Below are 15,223 nucleotides of genomic sequence, written 5' to 3' on the forward strand. Positions count from 1 at the left end.
ACCACTGTCGGGACCTTCCTCTCTGTAGCGCCGAGTCTCTCAGCAGCGAGGCCATGATTCATATTTTCTTCCCTCAAGACAACGTTACACCACCTTGAATTTGTTTCCAACATTATCAAGAAACATTTTGGCCATTTGTTTTGGCTGCATTCTTAAACTCCCGGTCTCACAGGGTATTCTGTAAACTCTATAATCCATACTGGGGAAACAGATTGAGGCTTCACTTTGCAGTGAGCAAAAGAGCCGCAATTGAAATGGACTTACTCATTCATGGCTGACTTGTTATTGTCAAAGCACAGCAAATTATCTTCCAAAGCTGCTTCCAGGCAGCAGAGAGACTGTCTTGCTTTTGGCAGATGAGCCTTTTTCTCATTGGAGCCTCTGAAGCTCTGTTGAATTTGCACTTGATTTGTGAATCAGCTCAATCCCCATCACTTCAACAAGTCTCTGTTAGACTGTGTGGGATGCTTTTAAAGAGCCACTTAGTCTTTTAGAGGCATATGCTTCTCCCTTTTGGCCTTCTGGACGAAATCTATTTAATAGCGCTTCTGTGGCAATATAGAAAAAAAAACAATTTTCATGTGTTATATTCTTGTTAAGCTGTGAATTGAGGGGAGTGAAATGGTAAGAGCAAACAAGCTTGAGAAACTCTTCATCCTCTTAAAAGTCCTCCTCACACTACTCCTAACAGTTTGACACCTTAGGAGCTCTCTTAAGGGGCTAAGACACTTTTGTGAATAACTTTCATCCTTGCAAAGATCTAGTCTTAAGCTTGAGGGGAAATTCTTAGAAAATGTCCTGATTCTAAGAATTCTCTCACTCAGAGCAACTCTCAGTACTTTAGGAGGCTTTGTGAACCTTAGAGGTTCTTTTATGAGTTCATAAGCTGTGTGTTTGTTCTCCCTTTACATCCAGGATGTCTTGTCGTCTTGCTTGGCTCCGGTATCAGAGAGTCCTCTGAAGCAGACTGTGACATAGTTTCCATTAAGAGTACAACAAAGCTTTCTGAAGCAGTGCCACTTAAGACGCCTCCTGGATTTCATTTCCTGCCAGAGTCCCCGTGCAGGTAAAAGACTGGAAACATGTTCAGGATCCTTCTGGGTGAGGTCACTTGCTCTCCTGCTCAGACTGGTCGGCCGTTCATAGTCAAGTTACTTAACAGATTTTAACACTTTCATTGTGTTGAAAGTGGTCCCGCCCACATTTTCAGTCACTCACACAGACGCTGAAATTGCAAATTTCAGACAACTGAGCAGCTTACCAAATAAACACTGGTTTAATTGAAAAAACAAATATGTCATTTTTTATTGTTTTTCTTACAGCAGTTAGCAATAGTTTAACTATAGCAAGCCAAAAATAAATACAAATTTTAAATAATTTCAACAAGGTGTCTTATTCAAAAGGAGCAACAGTAGCGTTTCACATTGATGGGGCACATAATCCAACACACAGGCATGGCTTTCTGTCTGAATGATTCATCCAGGAGTGATTCACTTTTGGTCATCTTTTTTTATTTATTTTAGTTTTTGTGTTTTAACAGTGATTCCGTTTTTTCAGTGTCGACTCCAAAAATACATGAATGATCGGTCTGTACTGATCGAGGAGCAGCGCAGAGAGGAAGCCATTGGCGTGTTCTTGGACTCGGCCCCCCCAGCAGAAGCAGTTAGGAGACAGTGTTGAACATGCAGCGGGGAGAAGCAGTAAGACATGAGGAAAATAATACTACAAGCAAAGTGCATAAATATCCCAAAAATCAAAACAAATGGAAATAACGGACCCCTAAAAAGCTACCAGAGGCAAGCTATTTAGAAAAAATCTCACCTGTGATATTTTTTTTTTTTTTTTTTTTTTTTTTTTTTAAATGTACAAAGAAAAAAAAAAAGTTATTGTTCATTTTGAAAAAAGGGCGACGCGACAAATGTAAGTCACGTTTTGTTTTTCCCTGACGGATGTGAAAGCATGAGGAAGGCAGACAGCGATGCCCGCTGTTTACCCGTTCTGTAAGAGTCCCATTTGTCCAATCAGAGTCCTTCTCCTTGCCTGTGACGTCACTCAATCACCAACAACTGATGTTTACTGTACGAGCACACACGAGCGAGTTTACATCCATCACACCCAGATCACCCGTTTCCCTCATGTTGTGTCCCCTGATCGATACACACACACAAGTTGTGTGGGCAAATGTTAAAATGGAAGTAGATCCAGACACACACACTCTCACACACACACACACACACTCTCTAACATCCCCCCCTCTTCATCAACGGCTCATTCAGTGCATTCATTTGTCATCCATCCTCCTCCCATGACTTCATTTCCCTTTGTGGCTGCGTTGCTCCCATGTGCTTTTGGCAGTAGTACGGAGGCCTGGCAGGGCCACGTAGTCGTTCTGGAAGCGTGAATTGGGTGTCCTCTGGCGTTTCCTCTCCCCCTGCGTGGTGAAGAAGGCGTCCTGGAAACGCATGCTCGACGCGGTGGACTGGACAAAAAATAAGAAGAGAAAACACAAATAAGTGTCAAATAAAAGATTGTCGGGAGCAAATGTTCAATTTTTTTTTTTATTTCCTGCCATTAAAGTATCAACAGCGTTTCCTACAGAAAGAAGTTACACCTGCAGCCGCGGTGAAGGGAGGAGGGAAATAGTTCAACAAATACAGAAATGTTTTGTGTTCATGCTAATTAGGAAAAATATGCACATGGCAAGTTTACCATGACGTAACGTTCATCAACTTAAAGACAGAATGTGAGACTTTTGGATCCAGTAGATGTCGCCCTTGAGCACCAGCATGACACCAAAACAAACCGCTCTCCTCCAGAGACACGCCTCCAACCCCTCTCCACTCGAGTTCACACGAGGGAGTTGTCAATTAGAACGCACCGTAATTAAACACCATTAAGCGCACGCGTTGGCTCGAGCTGCAATCACCTGTGTCCTGCGTTGTCGTTGTTAGCATGCTAATGTTAGCGCTCTTTAGTTAGCTCGTAGCTTCATATTTCACGTAAGTTGACACGGCGTGACCGTGATTGAAAGACACTTACATGACATCTAAATAATCAGTGAGTATGTTATTCTTCTTCTCTCTAGTCCTTGACTGAAACAGCTTTAAACACGACGCGGCCGTCCCGTCCATAAACATGATGTAAACACGGCTCTGACAACAACACAGCTGACGGGACTCGAGCTTCTCACTCATTGTAGACAATCATGACTCAGAGATTTACAACAGGATACTTGATTTCTGCTTTATTTATATGTAAAATGTTGCACATTCTTCATTTAAGAACACAAGTGAGAACAATCCCTCCGTTTGAGCACACCTCATAAATCCCATTAAGGGGTTTTCTTTCTCAAGAACAAATCATGAAAAAACTATTTTAAGGAAATCTCGGTGAACGAGGCTGATCGTCTATTACTTATTTTAGTGTCTGTACAAACAACTTCATCCACACACCCACACACGTCCGGCCTCGCCCTCTACACATACACGTCCGCTCCATTATTCATCAGCAGAACGTTTTAATACGTCGCTGAAACAACACCGCTGTTTTGACAAGTTTCACCACAGTTTCATCATCATCAACAGCCGAGTCCCGTTTAGGGAGGCGTCTTATTAACAGTCCAGAATAACATCGGCATCGAGCAGCTGCACAAAAACAATGTGAAGGTTCATATTTAACAGGAGAGGCCTGCGTCTCTCTCTCTCTGATCTCCTGCAGAGCATACAGAGGCTACACGCTACAGTCGCTCTCAGACGGTGAGCGTACACATGTTTAAAAAAAGGAAAACAGCTGTCATTATTTCTCTGTCTAGTTATTAGTCTCTGTAGGAAACACTGGATCAACTTGAAAGTATAAAAAGATTTTGACGTTTCCCAGTAAGTCTAATACTTACAAGTCTACGCTTCACCTTTTTGGGCAGGTCTTCATCTAACGTATAGACATCGTCTCGTTTGGCCAGAACCTGGGAGCCGTCTTCAAACTCCACCTGAGAGCACAGGGACAGATCGGACGCTCAATCCAGCAGTTTGAAGTTTTAATGAAGTGCGTTTATTTCACAGACATGTTTACTAGTCGCAATTAAGATGTTAAACAACAATTTGCCATTTGTTGCTCTTTTTTGCCTCCACTTTGCACTTTAATAACTTGGTAGGGATTCACATTTTGGTATGAGCTCTTGACTGATTTTATTGCGATGTTTTATTTGGTTTTTATATTTTGTTGTGCCGTCTGCGTTTTTTTAAAATTCTTTTTCGTTTGTGTTTTATGTTGATGTTGTGTTTTTTGTGTTCCGTGTGCTCCTGCTGCAAATGCAAATTTCCCCTTGTGGGACAATAAAGACTCTGAATCTGTTTTCTTTTTCACTGATGCAAACATAAAGCAGCGGTGAATTCAATCTGATATTGATGTGAAGTTAATCGTCTGCTAAAGGGAACAAAATAATGCCAAAAGCTTTGAGGTAAGATAAACAACTTCTTTTTTTTTTTTAAAGAAGGTCTGAACGGTGAAACAGAAATCCAAAGCAGATCTAATCATCACGACTCATTTTCATGTTACTTCTGCTCTCAAAGACTTTGTTCTCAGGAAATTCTAACTTTCCTGGCGTCAGACGGACCCTGAAGTCCAACACGCCCTGCCAGATCTCCTGCCTCAGACACACCTTGACAATGGAAAGTTCTTGTTCGGCCTATTTTCTTTTCTAAAATGCGACCTCCTTTAAACCGGCCGTGTGCGTCAGCGATGCATTTGCGCATAACTAATGGTCGACGCCCGGCTCTACTAAATAAAGCTTTAAGTGAAACCGCATGACTCTCGAGCTTAGTGAATATTTCAGTGAGTTTGAATAATGCAGATTGTCACCTCCATCTCATCCTCCTCCTCTTCTCGCTCGCTCTCTGCTTTCACTCTGCGTCTAAAGAGCTTTTGCTTCCTGTGTCTCTCTCTCTCTCTCTCTCTCTCTCTCTCTCTCTCTCTCTCCATCCTCCGTCTCTGCTCCCCCTCTTTGGTTACGATTACTTTAGCACCTCCTTAATACGGTCTCCTGTTCCCTCTTCCTTTTTCTCACCCTCCACTTCCCCGAACAAACACCTGGGGACCCTAACCACGTCAGAGAAGTCACGATGATTCAGATGTTCAGTTCAACAAGTTCGCCGCTTGTCTCGCTTTGACCTACAGCCGCAGATTGAATCTGTCAAAGTGGATCATACACATCTCTGGAAGCTCACTATTTATTATCCCACTTATTACACAGATCAATCATCTGAAACCTCATACGGAATCATTTTATTGATTTCAGTAATCATTCATTTATTCCGCTAAACAAACAGTCTGTTGGCGAGTGCAGTAAACTCTGTAGCCTTCATAAATGGAGCTAAGCTAGCTCTCCTTACTCACTTTAAACTGAACATGTCCACTGATGGTGAAGTGAGACCCTACAGGTGACACACGGTGAACATGTCCACTGGTGGTGAAGTGAGACCCTACAGGTGACACACGGTGAACATGTCGGCTTGAACCAGAGCAGCACCTGAAGGAGCTTTAAACCTTGTCAAGTAAAAATTGCAAAGGAATGTCCGAATGGTTCTTCTCTGTGATTGTGAATAATTTGTTTTAGTGATTTTTTAATATTTCTTTTTTTTTCCTCTGTCGTGATGCTTTTGATGTCGTGTGAAGCACTTTGAATTGCTACGATACTGATACGACTACAGTCAGTCCTCCAGAGTCTGTCATGAGATCCGCGTCCATAGCAACCGTCTGCTTTTCTTAGGAACGGAGAATTATTCTTAACAACGGTGAACTGCAAAGAAATATCCGACTGTTTTTATTTAGAAGTTGAAATCGTGGAATGAACCTTTAAGACATGCTGCGTTGCTAAGATACTAGGGAAGTGATGTCACTAGATGGCGCCTTGTTTTTATCCTTGTAGTTTGTTTGAGCAGCCATCTGCCTGGACAGACGGATTTCCTGTAGCCGAGTTTCTACTTCCCTTTTGTCTCGTGTGGACGCTATGTCGCTCATGTTTGATTAAATAGTAGACGTAGTTTGTAATAAACGACGAGCGTGTTATAAACCCCAGATATGTTTGGTTTTGCACTTTTGGCTAACTTACTGTCTCCAACACTTTCAAAACATAACCGATAACATAACGATAACCAAGAGGCACAGACCCAAACCGTCAGCCAATTACAAACAAGTATTTTAACACAGCCGTATAAAAACCAACCTGAACCATTTGATAAGATTAGATATATTTCTGGTATAGAGTATATATGTGTGTGTGTGTGTGTGTGTGTGTGTGTGTGTGTGTACCTGGTACATGTAGGAGACGTTGGATCCCAGGTATTTGGCACCATAGAACAGACCATCAGGCCATTTCACTTGAACAGCTTCCCCGACTTCAGGCGGGCCCAAGTTCACACAATCTCTGCTCTAAAAATACAAAGAACAAAAGGGTTGGTCTGCTGAGAAGCCTGAACGTGTGAGAACTCCTTGAGGTTCAGAAAGAAAAGATTCAGAAAGTCACTCCAGGTGAGAGCTGTGAGAGCGAGGAGAGAGCTCTCTTACACGACTAATGTGAGCTTTAATTCAGGACGCTTTCTATTCATCTGCTAAATAAAACTGAAGACTTTGATACGCTTTAAGAATCTGCAGATACATGACAACATCTTTCTGCTGATTTTCAAACAACGGGTTCTTCCACATCGTTAATGAACACGGGAACTTCAAGATAAATCCATCCATCCATCATCTATACCGCGTTTCCCGTTTTGGGGTGACAGAGGTCTGGAGTCGTCCTAAGCTGTCATTGGTCGAGAGGTTCACCAGTCAATCATAGCGCTGACATAAAAGAGACAGACAACGAGTCACACTCACACTCACATCTACACCTAATGAACATGTTTTTGGAGGTCGCCTGTCTGACGCGGATTTAAAGCAGGAACCTCCTCACTGTGAGGCAACAGAGCGACGCCGAGGGTGTTTTAACGCTCTTGATGCGGATACATTGATACATTTATTTTTGTATTGAAAATGGGCGCCGCCAGCACAAAAAGCGTCGTCTGTGGACACACGCCCTCACAGTTTGTTATCCGTTAAATGTGTTAAGACTGAAGTTCAGCTCATTGAGACATTTCCTCACTAACTCATTATAACGTTTTGTTGTGCCTGTAACAGCTACTTTTCTCCAAAGCTGTTTTCACACATGCACTCTTGCATAATGTGTAGAGAATCTCAGGCAGCCTGTCCCTGAAGTCTTCTGAAGTTGTTAAATCACACATGCACCATACATTAGGATACTATCTTTGTTATATGGGGCGAGACATTAAATCACAAGGATGACGCAGAAAAGGAGGACAAAGCAACAGAGTCAGACGCTATTGCCTTTGTATCAGTGCTACATATCCACCGCATCAACTAAAGAGCAGAGAAAACATGGGAACAGAAACGAGTGTGAAGCTGCTTCATTACATGACGATCAGAAATTAAACAAGGGGGATCGGGTTGAGAAATTTGGAGGAAAGGTTTTAGCCGTTAGCCTTCACACACGCAGCTCATCCTGAACATTTAAAGGAGGTTTGTGCAGACTGATAATCACAAAGAACAGGCGGTCTAAAACGTGGATGGTTGGGAGACGGTAATGATACCACGCTGCTGCTGCTACACAAACTCAGCAGTCCTCTGATATCCTCGTCTAATTGGAATGGCCTTTCAGGAAATCAATGTTGTTTGATGGTATTTACAGAAAGCTTCGTCGTGAGAGAAATGACTTGATAACACGCCATCAGATATTCAAACGGGCTTGAAAAGAACCAATCATCTTTCCTTGTAAGAAGGCAGGGCTGTTTTTTTTTTATTTTAAATATCAGATATGACCTCATACATCCGGGAGACGACCTTTTTGAGCGTGGCTCTAATTAAAACACGTTCTCACCACTATGTCCTCGGGGTAGGTGTCGTTGGAGAAGGAGCCGTCGTCGAACATGACCTCGTAGAACGTCTGGGACGTGATCTGGGTGACCTTTGAGCTGTAGTAGCGCAGGTTCTTGTGTTTGGAGATCACCGTCTGGCCCAGCGCGATGGACGCTTGGCATGCTCGCTGCTTCTAGTAAACACAGAGAACGCGATGAGAGCGCGGCAGGACAGACACCGCTGTACAGTTATAAAGAAATACTCAGATGGTACCTAACTTTATGTGGGGAGGGATAGCTACAGGAAAGTTCATTTTTAACTCGGACTGAATTCAACACTGATGCCTTGATTAGAGCTTCAACCGCATCAGAATCGAGAAAGAGTAGTGATGTAATATGATGTTAATGCCATGGTGTAAGAGTCAAACGAGACGCTGAGGAAACATCTTCCACATCTAATATTGTGTGATACATTCGACTGCTAACAGAGCAGCAGGATGATCTTTCTTATCCGCTCTCACCCTCTAGAACTCACTCCCAAAAAACCATCAGAGACTCCCCCCCCCCCCTCCCCCCACCTTCGAGGAATCCCTCAAATATTCACCTCTTCAACATCGACCTACAACCTCTGTTCTCTTCCTCCTTTACTTGAGAGCTGTTTTCACATCTGCACTCCGGAAAATATCTGGATAATTTCCTGCTGAATCTGTTTTCTTTTTCACTGATTGCAAACATAAAGCAGGCGTGAATTCAATCTGATATTGATGTGAAGTTAATCATCTGCTAAAGGGAACAAAATAAGGCCAAAAGCTTTGAGGTAAGATAGAAAATAAAATAAAAAAAGGATTGAACGATGAAACAGAAATCCAAAGCAATCTGACGTCACTCAGGCTTCGTCCATTGATATTCATGTTTTGTATGTAACTATTGGAACGTTTAATCCCGTCTCTGCACAACAAATTGACCTTTCTAGGTACTAATGAAGAAACTTTAACCACAACTTGTGAAAAGTGTAACCAGCACTCATCCGTCCATTTTTTCTCCACCTTTCCTTATTAGTCTAGAATAGAAGCACTTATCCTAATGTATTGTTTAGCAAATGACATTGAGAGGTGAAGTATTGTTTAAAGTGCAAACACTCTGCATGTCCTTTCAAAATAAAAGACAACCTGGTTCTTAACGTCTGTGCCGTCACTTACAGCTGACGAACTCCGAGACTGGTGTCTGTGGCAGGTGATCGACACCACATACGGCCAATCATCCGGCTCCATGGTTACGCCGGCAGCATGGGCACAGGTCACATGGAAGGAGGTGGGACACCGGCCACACGAGCACTGGATGCAAGCACCGGCCTGCCGCTTCCCCCCGCACCGCTTACGACAGTAGATGCACCTCTGTAGAAACACAGAGCAGAGCGAACGATCAACACCAAACACAGCCTGACACAGAGGGAGCCTTCTTTTCTACTCATGACGTACATCTTTAAAAAAAACAGGTCAGAAGTTTATGGTTTTATTTTTAATAATGGCTTCATATTTCACTAACAGGGGTAAATAGTTCATTTGTTGGGGGACTATTTTCAGCTGTGAATTAATATTAAGATCTCCAGAGAAAACACAGAGCAGAAGGAAGGGGGTCGGGTTGAAACAAAGTTTAACAGCAGAGCCCATGTTCAGCATGAAGACGAGACATGTCTGATCCACTGTGTGGCTCCTTCACAAGGTTCAAGAGAAGATATGCACGCACGCACCGCTGCGCTTTTTTCCCCAAAGGTATGATATTCCCCGTAGTTTTGCCGCCTATGGATCGTGTCTTGTAACCACATCCTCTTTGCTCCGTGTCTGATCCGGAAAATAAACCCCATTTCAAATATAACACATGCAGTAATGAGCAACAGAGCAGTGGCCGTTGTCAACAGACTGTTGTCATAGAGACAGGATGTACATGAAGCGCTTTTATTCTAAGTGCACAAACGCTTCATGCAAACACTCCAGAGTGCACAGCCAGCGCTTCTCTGGACACAGGACCGTCCTCTACTTCCATTAAAATCTCCTTATTTCAAACTACAACTGTTGAGTGTTTTTCTTTAAAAAGTCTAAACTTATGAAATGGTGTGGATTCTGCAACAGAGTGAAAAAAAAGGGTAATTTAAAAATCTGGATTTTCACTTGAGAGACTTTTTGCAATAAGGGCTCAAGAAAAACGGCAGCGAATTAAAGACAAAAGACCGCTAAGTGAATCATAGCTCAGTTGTGCCCTTAACCTCAAACATCATTTGAAACCATCATGTGCTCTGAATAATGTGAAATCTACTCAGTGCAGTGTTATTGGATACGGTGGTGTAAACAAAACATAGCAGGGGGAAAAAAAAAAAAAAGGAGAGGGAGAGAGAGCGCCCAGTAGTTACATGAAACTGAAACATGTTATTCCATCAGGACAGGAAAAGCCTTAAATAAGGCCAATCAGATGACATCATGAGGTTTCCACAACAAGCCAGAGCTGCTGTGGGTCTTTGTTTCTGTAAATGACGGCACGCTGGGCAGCATATTACACGAAAGGTCGTCACAATGTTTGATGCTTTGATTCTTTTTGTTACCATGTGTTTTAAAATGATTCATTATTTTAACGGTTTATATAATCAATACAGAAACTTTAACAACATATGTGTTCAATTTAGACAGTGTGCAGGAGTTAGCCTCAAGAAATGACCCAATATGAGGAGCCTAGCAGGGGCGTGTCCAGAGGGGTGGCCAGGTGTGGTATGGGCCCCCCTTGAAATCTGATTGGCCACCCCATGTTCAACCCAAAAATCCAAATCCATGATTGGCTATTTGGCTAATCAGAGGCAGGACTTACGTACCAATATACTATTCTGGCTGTTTTCAACAGACTAAATGGTACCTTCAGTGGTAAATAAATACTTTGCACTTTCCATAACTAAGTGAAAACTCGTGCACACTGTCGAACTAGCAATGGACTTATTTGCCATAAATTTATTTTTGCAAGTTATACAACGTAACAGAGTTTGCATGCAATTTTCTTAGTACTTAAAATTATGACTTGGTACCTTTTGTACATTTCGTGTTTTTATATATCTTATACACTATTATAACAATCAATCAATTTTTGTTTATAAAAATTATAAGTATAGCGTCAACTCATAACAAGTGATATCTCGAGACACTTTACAAAGGCAGGTAAAAGACCTTACTCATTGCTATATATATATATATATATATATATATATATATATATATATATATATATATATATTTGTAATAACTTCTTATATGTTATTTTATTTCAGTTCTTGCTATATTTGCTTGTTAACTGTTTTTGTTTTGCACCAAAACACAAAGACAAATTCTTTGTATGTGTAAATGTACTTGGCAAGAAAAACAGATTCTGATTCTTTGTTTTTGAGTTCCTAAAAAAATCAGCTAACAAGATGAATATGTTGCAAAATTGTGGTACGTACATGTACATATCATTAGAGGGGATAGAAAGGGAAATACATTTTAATTAATTAGTGTGCGTGTGCTGAAGAACATCAGGCCACCCCTGCATAAGTCAGTTCCCAAGGTGGGTCACCCCAGTTTAAAAAAAACAAACATCTGGATACACCTGGAACTTGATTTTTTGTTGCTGTGGTATCGTAACAGGTATCACTAGGCGTTTTCGGACCACAGGAACTTTTTCATAGTTCTGGGAATTGTTGGAACCCTCCGCACTGCAGGAACTGTGAACTATTTCAGTTCCTAGAAACCCGTCTTGAGGATCCTTTGCAGCTCCTGCTTCAGAGTAGGTACCATGGCAGTGAGAATGCAGACAAAAGAAACTCCCCATGGTGTAAAATTCCTCTTCAAAAAGTCCTCAGAACAGTTTGCTCTGAAAACATCTATTATTGTTTTCTTCAACCATTATCACATTTTTTTTTTAAATCTGGTTTTGTGACAGCTCTATTTTACGCACACCCAACTGTTCTAGTTTTCTGAACCTAACAGCCCATCAAGTCTATTTCCTCCACTGAGGCATCACCCCTCTCCTCCTCTCTTACATAAACTGGACTTTCTTAACGTAGGGGAAAAGAATGACGGCATCCTCCCATTATAACTCCGCTCCCCTTTCCCATCTCACTCTGTTACCTCCACTCTCCTCCTCGTAAAAACACCCGTCTGCGCCCTCCCTTCTCGCTCCGCTTCCTCGCTCTTGAGGGTTTTATCCACATTCCTCTGAAGGTAATTTATTCATTCATCTAATTCCTGGGGATCCATACATGTTGACAGATAATACGCCTATATATAGAGGAGTTCCTCAGAGAATTTACCTCAGCGGTATGCACGCTCAATTGGGAATTAGCTGTTTTGTTGATGGGAATTTTCAGCTTATTAAAGGCTCTGATGACACACGCACTGTTATAATAATATCTAATTATAGAGAACATAATGCATCCTAAAAGGCATATGTAGGAGTGTGATGATGATACAGTACGTTTAAAGAACAGAGATGTTTTAATTCACTGATTCATATGAAGGGAATAAGGAGGAATAACAGCAAAAGACAGCCGGATAAAAAGGTTAAATAGTGTAAAACTTATTAAACTGTCTGCCTTTATAAGCAACTCACAGAAAGACATTTCTTCGGAAAATAGATAGCTGATCTAATTACTTAAGAGAGACAGCTTTTATTAAATGTGACCTCTGCAGCAGGCCTGAGTTCCACCTTCATAATTATCAGCTTAGCCTACTTAACTCAGATTTCAGGTAGGGATCAGGAGGTATTGTGTACAGAGACACTCTTCTTCTGACGAGGTAACCCAAAGACAAACCTTCATTAAAAAACGGGTGATGAAACTCGTCTTTTCTGCCTTCAAATTAACAAAGCCTCCGATGCTCTGCGGCTCCTCTCTTTTCTGAACTGAGCAGACTTTTTTTTTTTAGTCAGCGCTTTTTCTTGGCGACTTACTTGGCCTACATTTAAAAAAAAACTTCTTTTTTTTCCCCCATACCTCCTCCATTATGGACGACGGTGTCTGGTCCACCTATTGAGGCCAGCTTGACAAGATTCTGACTGGCATGCAACACACCCCGAGAGTGTAGGAGGAACTGTGTGTGTGTGTGTGTGTGTGTGTGTGTGTGTGTGTGTGTGTGTATTGATCTCTGGAGATAAAAACATTTGATGGAAACACAGATGTAAAGATGTCAATATTTGTTTATGATGTTTAAATGAGAGTGTGAGTGTGTGTGTGTGTGTGTGTGAGTGTGTGTGTGTGTGTGTGAGTGTGAGTGTGTAAGCCTAACCCACTTTTCCCCGAGCCTGAGTCTTCTCAGGGGTGTATTTGGGTGCCTGTGTTGAGCCATGCGTTAAGAACATTCCCACAGTAAATTATGAATGCGTGTATGTGCGCGGGGTGTGTGCGTGTGCACTGTGTGATCGTAAATTATGAATGCACCGGGCTGCCGCGGGGGGCCAACGGGTCCAAGGCGAGCGTCACGTGGCTCACGAAGCAAACTAACAAACGATAAAGTGAACATAAGAGGAGAGGTATACTATCTGTCAACGTAGATTAAACATTCATCCCTGTGAAGGGGCCGTGTTTGAACATTATATAACACATGGTCTTAGGATCATGGAGGAAGTACACTAAGGGCGTGGCTCCTGGAGGTTATGTAAGGACTCTAATTTGATAACATGTGTTTTTAGCATCAAGTCCATATCACATTTTAAAGCCAGGTGCACCTGGAGGTTTCTACTTATATGGCAGATTTAAGCCATTGTCTTTTTAAACAGGTCGGGGTCGTCTCGCTCACTTCACTTTCCGCTGTAGTCATGTGGCTGCAGGAGCGAGGGGGATCAAACCGACGACCTTTCTGTTGAGAGTCGACCGACTCTACCGCTGAAACACAGCCGCCCCCATAATAAGAAATCCATTTGAGATTGAATGCAGCTGAATTCAAACAGCGACTACACGTGCTGTTGTGTGTGTCCCTGTGCGCTGCAGAAGTTGACGGGCCTCAATTAGCCCTTTGCAGCCGGATTTCACCATTTGAATAATTTGCCCCCGAGGTAAACGGTGCAGTTTTGATCTGTGAGAGAACGTTTTTGTTGGTCTACAGCAGACTCATTTTTTTTTTCCTGCCTCATGGAAGAAAAGAGCTTACAATGCACATGTCCATCTCGTTTAAAGAGTAACACGCCCAGTGTGTTCGCCACTTCAACAACTTAGCACGGGGTGTGAAAATATTAACTACGCTGGGTTAAAGCTAGCCATGACATTTGAGCTATACTCTACTGCCATGTGAAACTCAGGGCTTGTTATCTGGGTCATAATAACACAACATGTGACTGGGCTTTTTTTTTTTTTTGTATTCCAGCGTGCTTTGCTTTTTTTTTTTTCATATTTTACATTCATCTAGAAATCAAAGAGATTTTTTTTATTTTTTTTAAAGAGACTCATCTGTTTAATCATGGGCTGCAACACGGAGTGCTTGTGTCAGCATGTTGATAAGTGAAAAACGGGCGAGGGGGGAAAATGTTTCATGTCATCATGTAGGATGATTGAAATGATTGCAGTCATAGATACATCTTTAGTTCAGATTCATCTTCCAACAGGGACCAAGCTTTAAAATTAAAATCCCACATGATTATCAAAGAATGACAGAGAGAGAGAGAGAGAGAGAGAGAGAGAGAGAGAGAGAGAGAGAGAGAAGTATTATTTCTGATAAAAGGGAATGAGATTGTTGAAGAAACTGAAACATTTTGGCCTTTGTCTGGAATGTCCGAGGCTTTTTGTGAAGTCTTGACTACAATCTTCCTGTTGTTTCAATTCTGGTTTAGATGGAGATGGATAGTGACTGTGTGGTTTGTACATTATTATCCAAATGAGCTTAATTTCAATGTGGTATCAGTAGATATGTACCATAACTCTCTTTAAATACACAGCGGGTGATGGCACAGTGTCCAAAAAAAGTTAGTGTCCCATGAAGTGTCAGTGCACTCAACTTATTAGGGTCAAATGATCGAGTAGGAGACTGAATTGTTTTTTGGCTTACAAGACCATCGATTATCACATTTCTGTTAAAATGCTGAAACATCATGAGCTCCAGTTCAACTCTCTAAATTCAACTTGATAACACTGCTTTAACCTGGGAACGTTTGTGTATATTACAATAGAGTACACTTCAGTTAATGAGTGTTGGGGCTTTTATTTCCAACTTTGTCTTATTTAACAGTTAGACAAATATGAATATGAATGAAATATAAAGATTCTCAGCTGAACTCAGCTTAAGCTTAAGACCACATGAATCTTCTGAATAACT

At 41.7% G+C, this 15,223-nt stretch overlaps 1 protein-coding gene across 5 annotated transcripts in view; it reads right to left on the reverse strand.

The window, feature by feature from the left end:
• Positions 1-1,275: 1,275 nt before the first annotated feature.
• Positions 1,276-15,223, reverse strand: part of kdm4c (lysine (K)-specific demethylase 4C) — a 37,930-nt gene continuing 23,982 nt past the window's right edge. For 2 of the 5 annotated variants that reach the window (XM_020645553.3, XM_020645551.3), the window contains exons 18-22: positions 9,104-9,298; positions 7,928-8,098; positions 6,307-6,426; positions 3,893-3,985; positions 1,276-2,479 (exon numbers count right to left, since the gene is read on the reverse strand). In XM_020645553.3, the coding sequence (XP_020501209.2) occupies positions 2,312-2,479; positions 3,893-3,985; positions 6,307-6,426; positions 7,928-8,098; positions 9,104-9,298 (747 nt within the window). In that variant the 3' untranslated portion in view covers positions 1,276-2,311. The remainder of the gene's footprint in view (positions 2,480-3,892; positions 3,986-6,306; positions 6,427-7,927; positions 8,099-9,103; positions 9,299-15,223) is intronic. The other 3 variants (XM_020645552.3, XM_020645554.3, XM_020645555.3) reach the window with 3 other exon arrangements.

Source organism: Labrus bergylta, chromosome 1 (genome assembly GCF_963930695.1).
Source record: "Labrus bergylta chromosome 1, fLabBer1.1, whole genome shotgun sequence".
Taxonomy (NCBI): Eukaryota; Metazoa; Chordata; class Actinopteri; order Labriformes; family Labridae; genus Labrus; species Labrus bergylta.